The sequence below is a fragment of the Sebastes umbrosus genome, chromosome 6, assembly GCF_015220745.1.
Source record: "Sebastes umbrosus isolate fSebUmb1 chromosome 6, fSebUmb1.pri, whole genome shotgun sequence".
In the NCBI taxonomy this organism is placed as follows: Eukaryota; Metazoa; Chordata; class Actinopteri; order Perciformes; family Sebastidae; genus Sebastes; species Sebastes umbrosus.
The window spans coordinates 24,952,752-24,968,695 of record NC_051274.1 but is presented as its reverse complement, the minus strand read 5'-3'; the positions used below and the strand labels follow the sequence as shown (position 1 = coordinate 24,968,695).

Genomic DNA, 15,944 nt, shown 5'->3' with positions numbered 1-15,944 from the left:
TTGGAGCAGCAGTAGCAGTACCCATATAAATTAAATTAAATTAGCCACGCAAATGTCCCAGTTTGTCCTGTATTATGTTGGCTGAACTACAAATTTGAAGCGAATCGCTCATTTTCTACAAACAGTCTTTTTACACTGGTATGCCTCTTGGCAAAAAGAATAACCTTGGTGAATTGTGTAAAACATCCTGCTCTGTGTTCCCCTTTTCTGCTTTACATACAAAATAACGGCAGAATTTCCACCAATGAAAGCATTGGCTCTGTTCCAAAACATACTTTTACTTTACTTAAATACACTCTGTGTGTGCTCTGATTGTAAGCTGAAGGAGTGAAATGAACAAAAGCGTGTTGGTGTTTGATGTGAATGCACTGAGCAGGAGAAGAGTAGTAGATGCTGATACCAGAGAGGCAGGTTCAGGAGGTTCAGGGAGCAAATCTGTGAGCAGGAGTGCCCCCTGTAGGAGACCTGAGGGTGGGGTGCTGATGTTCCTCTCCACTTCCAGCTCCACATGCAGACTAATAAAGAAAATAACATGGATAAAAATCATAATGTGTGGGTGCAGGAAATGCAAACCTTCAGAAAAAAACTCACCATCTTTTCAGAATGACATAAAGGCGGTGTGTTTTTGGACAGAATGTGGTTTGTTGGTTGGTTATAGATTATAATCTCTGAGGTTACACAGCAGGAAATGATATTCATTAGTTTGATTGTACATGTACCACTAGATGGTGCTCTCATCAAATCCTGTTAACACTCTCTGCTACTCTCACACACGAGGTGGACAAAATTATAACACCATGTTACCTGCAACACCACTTTTGTAAAGTTTACAAACACTTTTTTTTTAGATTGTGTCAGAGAGGAGCTGATTCAATTCGTTGTGGTGGTGTTGTATTAGAATTATTCTTATTAAAGTTACTAAAGTCAGATCACAAGTTTAATCATAAGGAGATAAACAAGAACAGTAAAAATATACAAAGGAGAAAAAGTTGAAAACAATATCAAGAGGACATTTGATGGATAATTTCTCTTATTTGAATATAAAAAAAGAAAAAAATCTTTATAATGACAGGAAAACAAATAAACTTTAAGAATTAACAAATAAGCTTTTCCTTATAAAAGTATTATGGTGTAAATTTCATTGAATAGATTCATAACAACTGGTCAAATATAGCAAACCAATCTGAACTAATTTTATTCAAAATTTATTTGAAATAATTCAGCATATGGAAAAGTCATTTTTCAAGGAAAAAATATTGACATACACTTATAACTTCAATAGTTTTTCAAACATTTTTTTTTCATGTTTTGGAGTTAAATAATAACTTTTAGTCCACCAAACAATACATACTGTAGCCTATATTAGTACAAGTTACCATGGATGCATACAAGTTTCTTTCACATTCATTTCTTTTTTAGCTTTGTAAATATATAAGAAAATCAATACATTTGTGACAGATAGTGGTGGCGTGGTAGGTACACAGGGTTCAAAGCTGTCATCCTGTCCTCGGAGAGGACGTCACAGCTAAAGCGCTGAGTCATCTGTCAAAGCCATCTGAGCTGTAAGACAATTAGGACTAAGAAGTGGCACACAGCAGCATTTAACTGGAGACGCTGCTCCGATACCGTCCAGCCTAAATGGTTTACAGCACACATAACCTGCTCCCTCGCCTCCTGTTTACCTGAGCGGAGGAGAGTCTCCAGTGGGGATGGGAATGGTCCAGAAATATTATACTTTTTTAGAAATTCAGCAAAATCTTTAAACAGAACTATTTATTATTATGATTATTTTTATTATTATGATTATTATGCTACTGCTAATTGAGAAAATTTGTCATTTTCATTTTTTTCCCCAAACTGGAGCTCCGGAAAGTTTGACTAAAACAGTAAAATTTTACTTAAAAGTGCAGTGTTGTCAAATTTAACACCAATAAATAATCGACACATAACAGGAAGAGGGCGCTCTTCTTGGGAGATTTGGTGAAAGAAGTAAAAAATACCTACACCTAACATATCTATCATCTTAATGGGGTTAACACTGGGAACCAGTATTAATAATGTGAACGTTAATAATGGTGAGATAGAAGCTACTTAACATCTTCACCATAGTGGGATATTAAGCTCAGCTGGAAATTCTTTACAATTATATTGCTTGAAAGATACGTACAGTATAAACACTAACTGGCTTTTTCACTTACAATGCTGAAGTGTAAAATTAAAAACATTACTGGCAGTTTCTATAACTGACACTTATCCTCCCACATACAATGTTGACAGTCCTACTGTATATTTCAAGATTTACTCAGCGTCTAAAATCTCTCTGTATTGGGACTACATCTTATTTTGTGGGGTTCAGTGAAACAGTGAGTCTGATTTATGTTAAAGACACAAAGACGTCTAAACCATAAACTGTTTTGAATGAGAAACATGTTCTCATCCCGACTCCTCATATACTGACGCTTTGTCAGACCGCTCGGCGTCACTTTTCAGTTGCAGTAAACCCATGCTTAATGTTGTGAATTAATCAAAAACACTTGCTTAGGTTCAGGCAACAAAACCACTTAGTTAGGTTTAGGAAAAAAAACAACATGGTTGTTCTTAAAACTACTACGTTTATACAGTGAAAATGAAACTAAATGTTGTGAACATGGGACATCAACGAACAGCTGATTGTAACGTGACACATGGGACGTGAACAGCGATCTCCTGGATGAAAGCCTTATGTTGTTGAACCCATTCACCTCCCCTCCCGCCTGACCGGTGTGTCTCTTTCGCTCTTTAAGCTACGTCACCATGGCACTTTCTCGGAGTGTTTACTGCTGCCGTTGATGGGTTTACCTATTAGTTAATGGAAAGCTCGGTGCGTCTCATACCAGAGCTAAAGGGTGCCTTCTGCAGCAGTAACTGAACGCCGACGGCCGTGACAAAGCGCCGGTATTTGACGCCCTGGGAATCCTAAATTTGTGGACAATGCTAAATATAAGATAAGGTCCTTGTTTTCGAGGCGGTTAGCTCGGTGTCACACTGGGGTCACTCTGCACATTTATGAAACAATTTCACTTCATAACATCCTGAAAAAAATTGAATAATTAAACAACAACACAAAAACACCTACCCCAAGTCCTTAGAAAACCGTTTCATATTTATTGCAAAATATTTTTGTACAGAATACAACTGAAAAAACATCAACAGAGGAGGAATGGACAGTAAGGCCAACATCAGAACTCCAAGAGCTGAACTGTACAAACACCAATAGTAACATTTTGTGTTTTTATACATAAATTGTTTCCCGCCCTCACAGCGACCTCCTCAAGGGGGAGAAAAAGAAAGAACTCAAACATCTTCCCCGTTTTTCTAAAACATTATTGCCTTTGCCTGTAAACCCATCAACTTAAAACACCAATGGACAATCCTTAAAATGTCGAAATTTCTGTATGAAACTTGTCTCTTGATTGATAATGTCTCACAAAATATAAATATATATACTCGTAAAAAGCTCCAAACAATATGGGACTGGTAATTTTGTCTTTGAGAACATGAGGAGGTTCAGAGCACTACAGCTAAAGTCAGGAGGCTAACACCATTAGCTCAACTTCTAACTGCTGAGATAACACTTCTTATTTTGAACATAATAAAATATGAACGTTTGCTTTTACTTCACACTGCTGGAATAATTGAACCCTCACTTGAGCTCGGAGGGGTTTAGCATAGTGCGTCTAGATAAATTCGGGCGTGCATGCCCATGCACATCCTCATGCGATTTGGCACAGATGTAAAAGTTCTTTCCTCAAAGTAAAACTCGCGGTAAACACGTCTCAGTCTCTCTAGCTCCTTCTCTTACATCTTTTTTTTCTTTACACATAAAAAAGGCAGAGTGAGACAGGATACATTTTTCTTCCCCGACATTCAAATGTACATCTTTAACATTGGCTCTCCCAAAATTTGGGATCTAATGAAGACAAAAAAAACTCCTGTCTCTGGAAGTTTATATAGAAAATAAAAATTAAATAACGATTAAAATAGATAGGATTTTTTTTTCTTATATGCATAAGCCCTTCAAGAAAACACACCAAAACATTAGAAAGGATGAAGATGATGTACAATCCAGAACTCCAGAGGAGAAAGGGGAGGGTAGACGTTGAACTAGAGGTGCAACACAACTATGTCACGTTTTTGCCCTTCTGATTCTATATCGTATAATATATCTGGTGGATGAATTATAACAAAGCACGAGTATTCGCTGCTTGTTGGGGTCTCTACACCAGACAGACTGCGGTCTTCAGGAACAAACAGGCAGGCCAACACAATGCTTTAAAGCTGACTGGTGCTTCTGGTATGCTTCACAAACCTTTTGTTTTGCTTTTTTTTTGGAGGAAAATGTCAGTTTTGTTGCAGAAACTCTTCTGCAAACATTCATTTCACTAATGAGAATGACATTTTGAAGTGAATTTTGAGAATGCACAACTTTATGACCTTTTCTTTTAGCGACCCCCGTTAAAATGATCCGACACACTGTAGCTCTGTAATGGTGGGTGCGGTAGGGGGGGCGGGCTCTTTAACCTGTTATGGATATCACAAGTGCTTTCAATGATTTGATACCCTGAGTAGAGGACATAGGCTTGGGGTGAAGTTCAGTAGAAACAAAAACAAATTTTTGCCAAGCAAACACCAACTGAAAAAAGGACATTACTAAGTAATACCACCTTTCACACATAAATAAAAACCTGTACTGATCGGTACATTAAAAACCACAAATGTAACCAGAGAGAAATAAAACAACAACAACGACAAATCACCCATGACGACACAGTCATTTTCAGCTTTACAATATGCATATATTCATGCATATATAGTGTGTATTTCCCCTTGCATACAGGCGAGTGGTTGGGGACTATATAGAGAGCCTTTAGTTATACCAACTCCCTCTGCAGAGACTAACACTGATTATTAAGAGATCGGTACAAATGAGAGCAAACGTAACTCACAGGACAGGCGAGAAGACGGGGACTGATTCTGCGCAGCCTTGTAAACAAAGGAGGCCAGACAGCCAGAGAGGATGATGGGTAACAGACATCCACTTAAAGCAGCAAAGATAGGACAGATTACAGGAGGTGGAGGCTGGGCGGGAGGGAGGAAAACAATAAGTGAAGGACCTTTTTCTCCTAGATTACCAATCAAAGTACTCAAAGAAGGGGCAGCATCGCCTCACATCTTTACCTCGCCCCATCTCGTCGGGCTCGGCGGAACATCAGTTCTGACGCCAAAAAAATGAAGGTAAAGTTATGGAGATGTTCCTGCCTGCGCTGTTCGAGAGGAAACTACTCAAAATGTAACAAACAGTGGACTCTCAGCGATGTAACAGCTTAAAGCAACCTATGGGCTGAGTGAGCATTCGATCAGGTGAGGTGAGGGATGAGCAGGAGGGTGCGACAGGCAGATATGGGTCACTGGGTCTTCAAAAAGGTAACAGCTGCCCCCTCCCACCACCACTTCTCTCCATCCGACATCCTCTTTGGGTCGTTAAGAGCTGAGAGGACAGAGGAGCTCAGACGAATAACTGGATGCGCTCTCGGATGGTCTGCCGGCAGATGGGGCAGGTCTTGAGCGCGGCGCTGCAGTCGATGCAGGAGGCGTGTCCGCACTGGAAGACCAGCTTGATGTGGTTGTCGATGCAGATGGGGCAGGTGATCCGCTCCTCCATCTGGCGGTAGCGAGACTGCAGCTGCTCCAGCAGGTTGTGCTGCTCCGAGTTCTCGGTGCCGGGGCTGCAGTCCACCTCCGTTTGGTCTGTGGTGGGGAGGGGTCATCAATGTGAATGATGTCAAAGTAATAAAGAACTGAATTTACAGACTCAAACAATAACTGTAGGTAGGTGTAGTTTTCTGATAATAAGTCAAATTTATGAAAGCTGTGCGAGATGAAACTGTCTGAAACTGCGGTTTTCACTGTACAACTGGTTCAAAGATAATAAGGCTGCATGCTTCAGCAACTGACCATGGATGTAGCATGACTCAAAATGTCTGACAATTTCATTGGTGGCTTGTCCTCGACAGACAGGCAGGTGCTATAAGCTGAATTTATGCTCACAGTAGTATTTCCGGCACGAGGGTGCGTGAGCCAAAAATGACATCATCACGTATTGCGCTTGAAGCACAAAGCACAACGCAAGTTGTCGCAGCCCTCTGAATTTTTCTGACTAGGCACCTGCTGCGTGGGGGGGGGGCTTTTCAGACATGGTGCCACAATAAGATAATAGAAAATAACTTAACTTGAGAAGTAAAACAAAATGAATTAGAAAGACGGCCAATTTGTTTTTCAATACTTTAAAAGCAGGAGATCTCTATTTTTCCACTAACAACGCATTGAGCAGAAACGCCTTTGTGCATGCTCGTAGCGCACGTGGCATCTCTGGAGGCCCGCGCCACGGTGCCTCACGCGAGTATAAACAAAGTTTTAATCTACCATCCAAAGCTGCGTCTCACTGACGCCTCAAGACTAGTGATCACTGCTACCACAGAGTCATGGGATGTCCACACCAAAACATGCACAGTGCATATATAACTTTAAAATCATGAATAAACATTAAGGCAACAATCAGTCAAAACACTGAAAGCTAAATTTAAAGAAATAAAAACTACATACAGATAATAAACTACAACATTAAAAAGTTGTATTTAAAAAACAAACCCAGAAATAAAAGCGGTCACATCCCAGATAACAAGAATGAGAGGATTCTTCTTACCTTGCCTAATTTTCTTGGTGATTGTTACTTGGCATTTGATGCATTTCTTCATTCGATGGGCACACTCTGTTTAGACAAGAACCAGGTCAGCAAGGAGATACAGACAAGATACAGAGAATACAACAAAAATAAATGCACCAACAGTAAAAAGAATTTGTCCACGTTATTTAACATCTAAGATAGAAAATGAAGCAAATAGTAGAGAAACATTCTGAGATTGTCTAAATATAAAAAAGGCCATGCTCTATGCTTTTCTTTGAACACAAAAAAAACATGATCTGCCTATTGGTAACAGTGTGGCCCTTTGCTGCCACTGACTTCACCATCTCCACCCACCTTCACAGGCCACGCTGTGCTGGCAAGGGCAGAAGAGAACCAGCAGAGCCAGCTCGGAGCAGATGAGGCATTCGCTGGGCCCCGGCGGCGTGGGAAGAACCAGGTTGGTCATGGTGTTGGGTGTAGTGTGGACCCGCCGCAGGCTGGCGCTGCTCAGGCCCTGCCCAGATGTGATGGCCTGCAGACGCTGCAACCTGTCAGACAACACACAGCTATAACGACGCACAAGACCAGCGGTCTCATCTCTAAAGTGACTGAATTAATCCATCATATTTAGCAATATCGTCCAAAGGCATTATGAATGTTAGCGCTGCTGTTACAGACCTGTGTTTCTCAGAGAAGCTCTTGATGAGCTGCAGCATGCCGCTGTCTGCCACCAGGTCCAGGGGACTCTTTCCCTTGTGGTTGGCGTAGTTGATGTCAGACCCTTCCTGCGCTAGGAAACAAGCGATAGCTGCGCCAACACTCAGCTCGGTATTCCCCAGAAGACCTGAAGCACTCAGCTGTGGATATACATTGTGATGATGGGAAGAGAGGATGGGAAAGACAGAAGAAGAGAGTTGCAGTTCAAACAAACATGATGCTGAGGCAGACCTCTACAAACATGCTCCTGCTAGGGCTAAGACGTGATCTTGTGGAAATGGTAGAAGTACTTTGAAGACTTAGTCAAGGACACAGCTGGTGGCGAGCAACAAAAAGGAAATGGTAGTAAAACCAGAGCAATCCAGCTCAGGCTGATACATAAACCCAAATCTAATCAGCACTGAAGAACTCCCTCAATAACTCATCTGCTGACGGTGGCCAAAACAGCCCTGAGCACTTAAGTCTGGCCACCTTCATGGGTGTGTGTGTGTTTGCTTGGCAGGTGCCCAGGATGTCGAGTGGAGCTGCAGTGTTTGCGGTCATGTAGATTGGAAAGAACGTTCTTCATTGGTGCAATGATATCAACACCAACAAATGTAACAGTTGTATAAAAAGTGCTGCACAAAGCAGCAGGAGTTGAGGTCTCTTAATAAGGAATATTAAACCAGTTCTGTAGAGTGAGTAAATGGCTCTCTGACAAGCATGACGGAGATTAAAAGAGATGCTGTGACATTATAATTCTTCATCAGTGGGTGGATACAGTTACAATATTACAATCAGATGTTTAAAGCTGCTCTAATTAATCCTTTTTTACTATATATAATGTGAGGGTTGTCAACTTGTCACTCGTAGTGATGAATCCACAGAGAATTATCACCTAATGGGCTGATCCAACTGAGATGTGTCGCCAGCAAAACCATTGTTTCTCATGGTACGTGTCCACAGGGTGTTTTTGGACGCGCTTCCCAGCATTGGACGCTTGATGGGCTGCCACTACACTCTCGACACTGGGCACGTGATTAGACGAACGTGGGCTTGCCGCTCCAAGCTTGCAAACCGGAACCAACATGGCGACTCGTTTGGAAAGTTTTTTCTCTTAAATAACGAAAATAGTTCACTGAAATGTGTTTCTTAACATTTAACAGCTCCCCTCTCTGTCCTTAAACCCCTCCCAGCAGACAAACACGGGTATATGCTCACGTTTCATACAGTAACCAGTACGAGCACTAGTCCTTAATTTCAAACATCATCCCAATCGTGATTGCGATCCTGATGCTGTCATATAGCGGCAATTCTATGAGAATTACTGTCCTGTTTTCTTTGTGAACTTGTGGGCCTGTAAAGCCCTTTGAGATGACATACTGTGATTCGAGGCGCTAGCGAGCGTCAATATCAGTGAAGCATTTCAGCGTCGGAGAGAAATGTTGCTAATAGTTCAGCCATTTGCTAACCGTAGGCGTCACGTCTGTGCTGTCTGTGCTGTCTGAGCAGTGAGGTCACGCAGAAGGCTAAACTATTAGAGAGATGGAGAGAAAATGATGCTTGCCCCAAGCTACTGCCGTAGCTACCATAGATGTGAGGCTAGCTCACAGCGCTAGCCGCAGCCGTGTCTGTGGTTAACAGAAGGCTAAACTATTAGCAACATTTTCTCTCCATCTCTGAAACACTTTGACAATATTGTCAGACTCTCTTTTTGATAAGTCCATCATATTTTGGGTTGCTTTGCTGTGAAGACAATGTTTAGTGCAGGATTTGTCCGCCATTGAATCCGTCTTTCAGATGGTGACCTGAAGGGACGTGCACGCACATCTACATTTGAAGAACAGCCAATAGGAACGCCCTCTCTCTGAAATGACCTGTAATTGGCCAAAGCCTCCCGTCATGGGTTAGATGTTCTAAAGCCTGAAAACAGAGCCATGAGGAGGTGCAGAAGTCTAGTTGTCTCTCAGAGCACTTGAATTACAATATGCTGAAAGGTTATTATGGAATTATTGCCCAATGATGCCAAAAATATACTGCCTAACCCAGCTTTAAGGTGGTAATGTGTCAGTGTTGTGTTTCCAGCTTGTTGTGCTGACATAAAGTGGCCAAAAAAGTCAATTAATGATGGTTTAATGTTACTAAACTCTAGTGAATAATCACATACGTACTTCAGAGAAAAACAAAATGTCAAAGTGTCACATTAAGGTTAAACATACTAGAGAGTGACCTGAGGATCCAGTCAGTAATTTATGTGCCTCTGACAATTAATAATACCATGTGACTTCTTTTAGATTCTTTAAATTAGAGTGTGGTCCAAGTATCCAACTTCAAGCCATCCCCTGGGGAAAAAATGACATGGTGTGTTTACACCGTCCTCTTAAATTTATCCCAGACATTTTAACTAGAGCTCTGTCTTTGCCAAATCTATATTGCTACTTCGTTTGTCGCTTCATTACACCTTCGTACTCAGTCTCTTGCCAGTACTTGCTCTTAAAGCCTCCAAAGACGAGGTAATCTTTATTTCTTAGAAAATAAATCCTTAATGTTGAGACTTAATAGCTTAATTTCACGTGGTTATTAAGATGTAGAGTTCAATTCAATGATTATGTTTTTCTACAGAAAACGAAGCTGTATCGCCTGCTTTGACCTATATATAGTACGAGTTTGTGCACTCGTATCTGACGACTGTCTCCTCAGTTAACCTTTCTCTCTCTTGCCCTGTTTACACAATAAAGGAAAGTCCTCAGTTAACCCTCTCCTTAGAGTAATCCCACCTGGCGTATTTCCTTACTCTCACTCATTCATCCCCTCATTTACCTGGTAAAGCCAACTAACTCCTTTATCCTAAATTAACCGCCCAGACTATGAACAAACACGTTTACATTCCTTCACTCTGTTTTTGTTTACCCTTCCCTCCCTGCTTCAACATTAGGTCTGTTCTTATCTCTCAAGACTTTATTTACTCTGATATGAGCCTGTTTTTACCTTTAATCCTTTTTTCCCACCTTTAGTCTTAATCTATCCACCTTTTAGTGTCTATTTAACCCTCATTCAGACTATATTTACTCCTCTTTGAATGCTTCATGTACTCTTTCTTTGGTCCTTTATTTGTTGTCTCTTTAGTAACCGTCTCTTCTGTCTTTATTTACACTCTCTCTCCAGTCTCAAGTATTTAGACGTTACTTCAAATCTTTTGAAAGTTGTGTTGTCTCTCTTTGGGCGTTTTTACAAGCAATAGTCCGTTTGACTAGTCCGAATCAGAGTCGTTCTCTATTTAGTCTGGTTCGGTTTCACAGCGCACAAATTAAAGCGGACCAAATTCAAAAATGTATTTGCTGAGGGGCGTGTACGAAGGAGCGAATTTATCTTTTTCCTCTTGATAGCTGCCACTTCTATGCAGGGAATCGCAGACTATGAAATATTGCTGTCTTCACTTTGACTCAGCACTGATCTACTGTGTACACGAATCACTTCAACGTCACTTTTTTGTGGACTTTATTTAGCAGGTTCTGTGTGTTCTCTTTGGCCCAGATGTCAAGCAAACATCAGACTTCTGCAGAACTCCAGGTCAGTCCTCTTTCACTCATGATAACCTGTCGTTTACCTGTGGCAAACTCAACAAAAGCCCGCACAGGGAGCCTGCACTTTGGTTCGCTTGGAAACGGTCCAAGACCAACTCTCGCAAGCGGTCTCAGTCCGGTGGTTTTGGTTCGCACCAGAGTAAGATTACTACATTCACAACCCCCTTAAACTAACCGCACCAGAGTTCAATTAAAACAGACTAAATGTTGGCTTGTGGAAGCACCCTTCAGCTCATAATTCAGTAGTAATGCATCACTCAACCGCTGTAGTTACTTTATAATTCCTTCCCATTATGAGAGGAGTAATGTCAATAACCACAGAATAATATCAGTTAAGAATCCTAAATGAATAAATACAATTCATAGTATTTGCTGTGGCCTGTAAGTGTAGGCAGCCATATCGTCAGCAACTTGGTGAAGTATAGTAGTAAAGTAAAGTAGTTAATCCAACTCTAGTGGCTCCCCATACTATAAATAATAACACTTTAGGACTGCAGCTAACGACAATTTTCATTATCGATTAATCTGCTGAATATTTTCTAGGTAAATTGATTAATCGTTTGGTCTATGAAATATCAGAAAATAGTAAAAAAAAAAAGGTCCATCCCAGTTTCTCAAAGTCCAAGGTGATGTCTTTAAATCGCTTGTTTTTTCAGTCTAAATCCCAAAAACATTCAGTTTAATATGATATAAAACAGAGAAAAGCAACATTTTCTGCCATTTTTGCATGAAAAATTACTTTAACGATCAATTATCAAAATAGTTATATTTTTCTGTTTATCGACAAATCGATAAGCCAACCAATCACTGCAGCTCTATAATACTTTAAAATGAAAAATAATGAACAAGTTTAAAGAAGGAGTCAGTCAACAACACGCCATCTCCCCGTCGGTTCTCACCCTGCAGTAGAGCGATGTGGAGGAGCATCCCTCGCCGCTCTCCTCGGTGCTGCTGGTTCCCACGGCGGGGCTGAGCATAACGTTGGCCAGCTGCGGGCGGAGGAGGGCAACGTGCATGGCCGTGTCGCCGTCCTCGTCCTCCATGTTGACGTCGGCGCCCTCGGTCACCAGCATCTGCACCAGGTCGGTGTGGCCCTGCGTCACCGCCAGCTGCAGCGGCGTCTGGTTCCGGTTGTTGCGGATGTTGATATCGCAGCGTCCCTGTGGAAGAGGAGGGGAATTAAGTATAAAACAATGGAGGGTGCAACTCCTGTTCTGTTTTATTAATCTAAAATTAAAAAAAAAAAAGTAATAAAGAAAAAAACGTTTTAAAGGACTGTGGTGTGCTCCTGTCTCCAGCTCACCTCCTTGACGAGGATCTCGGCGACGTCCCGGTGGTTGTTGAGGGAGGCCAGATGCAGCGCAGAGAAGCCGTCCTCCTTCTTAACGTCCACCAGCTGCCGCGCTCTGGCCAAGATCTTCTCTGTGGCGCTGCCGCCAGGACAAACAACACCAGACTCAATTAGGCAGAACGCACAACACTCCTCAAGGCTTGTGGCTTAAATTAAGAACAGTTGGGTCTGTAATAGACGCCCCAGTGCTTTTTACTGAACCATCTCTCATGTTGCTATTACCGAAAAGAACCATAATGCCCAGTAGGAATAAAAATGATTCCGATACTGGTTGTTGAGGCGAATATTAATATTCTCTGATTAAATGTGATACCACATGAAATATTTAAGAAGCCACTTGCATACCAATATGTTGATTTAAGCTTAGTATTACATGCATGAACCTGATCGGACACAGTGACAGTGCATCTAACACCGCGTCAGACTGTATACAGCTCTCAGAATAAGAAGCTCACATCATCCTGTGTAGCCGCAGTGTGCTTGACATGAGTTTGGACAGAGACGCAGCTGTTGTTGAATTGCTAACAAGCCGCTAACAAGAGAACAGTGAGGCAGCCAGTTCACACTAAACACAGACAACTCCTGATGTACGAGTAACCCTTTCTTTAATACTCCCTTACCCCTAGTGTTACACGCAAATTGTTGCTTTAAATGGTAACTTTGGTATTTTTCAACCTGGACCCATTTCCCTTTAAGTCTTAGATAATAGTAAATCACTATCCTTAAAGCTTGTCATCATCATATTCAGTATTCAATAATGTGTGCTATAATATGGACAGAATATCACAATAAACACCTCACAGCTCCACACAACTGAGGACATTAAACTGAGACATTAAACTTTCAAGGTAAAAAAAGATTTTAACTATCCTCTTTGGCATCCATCTAGTTTTGCGCATTCAGTGAAGTGAGATTATTAAAACTTTTTAATTTCTGTGATTCACGCAGCGGGCCGATGCTGCAGTGAGAGGCTTGGCTGTCGAGTCGTCCTCTGCTCTATCGCTGAGCCTGTAGCTTTATGACGTGTGAAATTGAAGCTGACAGCCTCAGCGAGCACCCGGGAAGCTGGCAGGCCACCGTGGAGGCTACGGAGCGACGTGACCCAACCTGTCCTTTATGGATGTTAGGCTGATTCTAATGTTAGCTCTGCTGGAGTTCACTGTTTGGGATCACTCGTGTTGCTGATGTTGATGGACGAGACTGGTGTGAATCAAAATATCAGAGTGAAGCAGTATGATGGACAACACACGAGGGTAGCTCATTGCTTCCAGTTTAACATTCACTTTTTGACTTCCATCTTCCACAACCAGAGGACGTAAATGCATTGCTCAGTAACCAGCACGCAGAAATCCAGCAGAACATCATTACAATTCATAATCACTGAGTAACCAATGATGTATACAATAATACAACCCGAGCTACTTCATATCCAGCAATAAAAAAGGACCAATTACTAAAACAAAACACAATGTCATACATACAATAGGGCAACCCTGTCTCCTACAAATTATGTTCCCATACATTTCAATTACGTTTTGAGGTAAACTAATTTTCTTCAGGATTACGGTCACAGTTTTAAACACACAGTTAACATTGTAAATTGAAACAAAATAAAAACTAAACACGCAACAAAACTACTTGGTTAGGTTTAGTAAAATACATCAAGGTTTGGCTTAACATATGTCTATGTCTGTTACGTTATTTATTCGACGGATGTACATTCAAATAAGTGAACACTGTCTTTTGGTTTCACATGGGACACAAACAGTGGCCTCCTGGGTAAAAGTCCTTTGTTAGTTTGACCCATCCACCACCCCAACGTCCTCCCTACACGGACATCTGCGGACTGTCGTATTTAGAAAAGTATTTGCGATACATCAGAATCAAACGTAAAACACATTTCCCTCGAAACATAATTCCCAATGCAGTTTCGTTGTATGGGAATGTAACTTTTAGGAGACAAGGCTGAATAGGGAGTCATTCAGCATGAAATAATGAAAAAAAAGACTAATTTACTAAAGAAATCTTAGTCGACTGAGACCAAAACGGCCGATTAGTCGACTAATCGACTAAGAGGGGGCAGTCCTACTTTTTTCTAAGTGTTTTTGTGCTTGAGTCATGTACTCTATTTTGAGTTGTAATGCTTCTATTATTTTGTTTTAATTGGGCTATTTTCTCCTGTTATAATGTTTGTGTTGTTTGTGTTCTTTTAATCACTTATCCTTTTTGTAAGGCACTTTGTAACCTGGGTTTTCAAAGGTGCCATATAAAGAACATTTTACTTAATTACTTACATATCACATGCGTTAGTGAGGGCTCGCCCGCTGAGGGCATAGGCTGCTTTATTACATGTATAGTCACGTATGGTCGGGATCTCCTCTGGGTGTATTGATAAGGATGAAGGCTGTTGGGGAGACATTGTGTTGGAGGTCATTTGTACCTGCAATGCAGCTCCGAGGGTGTGTGTGTGTGTTTGATGAAGGTATTGATAGGGAGGAAAATATCACTCTTGCTTTTGAGTCGTCTCCACCTTCGTTAGCTAAAGACACTCGCAGATCTGAAGTAGACACAGCCGTGTCACCTTTGCACGCCTCAGTTCTCTGCATTATTTCCATAATCGTTACTCCTGTGTGCTCATGAATATTCAGACTTGGGCTGACGTTTTGGGGCAGTTTTGAACAAACATGCCTACACACACACACACACACACACACACACACACACACACACACACACACACACACACACACACACACACACACACACACACACACACACACACACACACACACACACACACACACACACACACACACACACACACACACACACACACACACACACACACACACACACACACACACACACACAGCTAGAGGGCACGCTGGTAATGACTTCTCTGGAGACTGGAGTCATCATTTGGTTATTTTTGGGAGTTTGCATCACGCTTGTTTGTAACTCGTTTCTTGATCAAAGCTTGAAAAAAGCAGAAGAAATGTACCATGACGAGGACTAATTCTGACTGAAAGAAGTGAGAGAAGAAATGAAAAATAAAGGACTTTGATTTCATGTATAATTAGCTATGAGAGTGAGAATGCTGTGAAATCTATCTGGTGTGTGTCAGACTGTTTGCTGTCAAAAGGCACAATGTAACTCCAGAAAGACAGGAGTAAATAGAACGGAATAAACTGCTGGGGAACAAAAGGGATCTGTTGAAAGAAGCTACGAGGAGCTGAGATTACAGGAGAGCAAATATTCTCTCTTTTCAAGTAAATACAGTAAACAGACTAACCATCATATCCCAACTACCCATTTGCTTCTTCTGTCAGGCTGAAAACATCCAGAAGAAATCTGGCCGCTTGCCTTGTTTCTTTTCTTTCCCAGGACTGTTTGTGAACTTGGCCTCTAGCCCTCATTTTCCATTTCCTCACAATAAATAAACACACTAATAAACAAAACATTCTCATCTTTCTGTCACAAAAAACAACAACGGAGGGCCACAGCTGCTCACAGGAACTCTAAACAGTGCTGCATCAAACAAAACTAAAATATCTACATTTATGGATGATCTTTATTTTCAAAGCAGAGG

At 41.3% G+C, this 15,944-nt stretch overlaps 1 protein-coding gene across 5 annotated transcripts in view; it reads right to left on the bottom strand.

Annotated features, from left to right (window-relative positions):
* Positions 1–3,121: 3,121 nt before the first annotated feature.
* The window catches only part of mib2 (MIB E3 ubiquitin protein ligase 2), a 50,342-nt gene continuing 37,519 nt past the window's right edge, over positions 3,122–15,944 (bottom strand). For all 5 annotated transcript variants that reach the window (XM_037773409.1, XM_037773411.1, XM_037773412.1 and 2 more), the window contains 6 exons: positions 12,308–12,434; positions 11,904–12,164; positions 7,403–7,581; positions 7,079–7,272; positions 6,743–6,808; positions 3,122–5,787 (listed from right to left, as the gene is read on the bottom strand). In XM_037773409.1, coding sequence (XP_037629337.1) covers positions 5,546–5,787; positions 6,743–6,808; positions 7,079–7,272; positions 7,403–7,581; positions 11,904–12,164; positions 12,308–12,434 — 1,069 coding nt within the window. In that variant the 3' untranslated portion in view covers positions 3,122–5,545. The remainder of the gene's footprint in view (positions 5,788–6,742; positions 6,809–7,078; positions 7,273–7,402; positions 7,582–11,903; positions 12,165–12,307; positions 12,435–15,944) is intronic.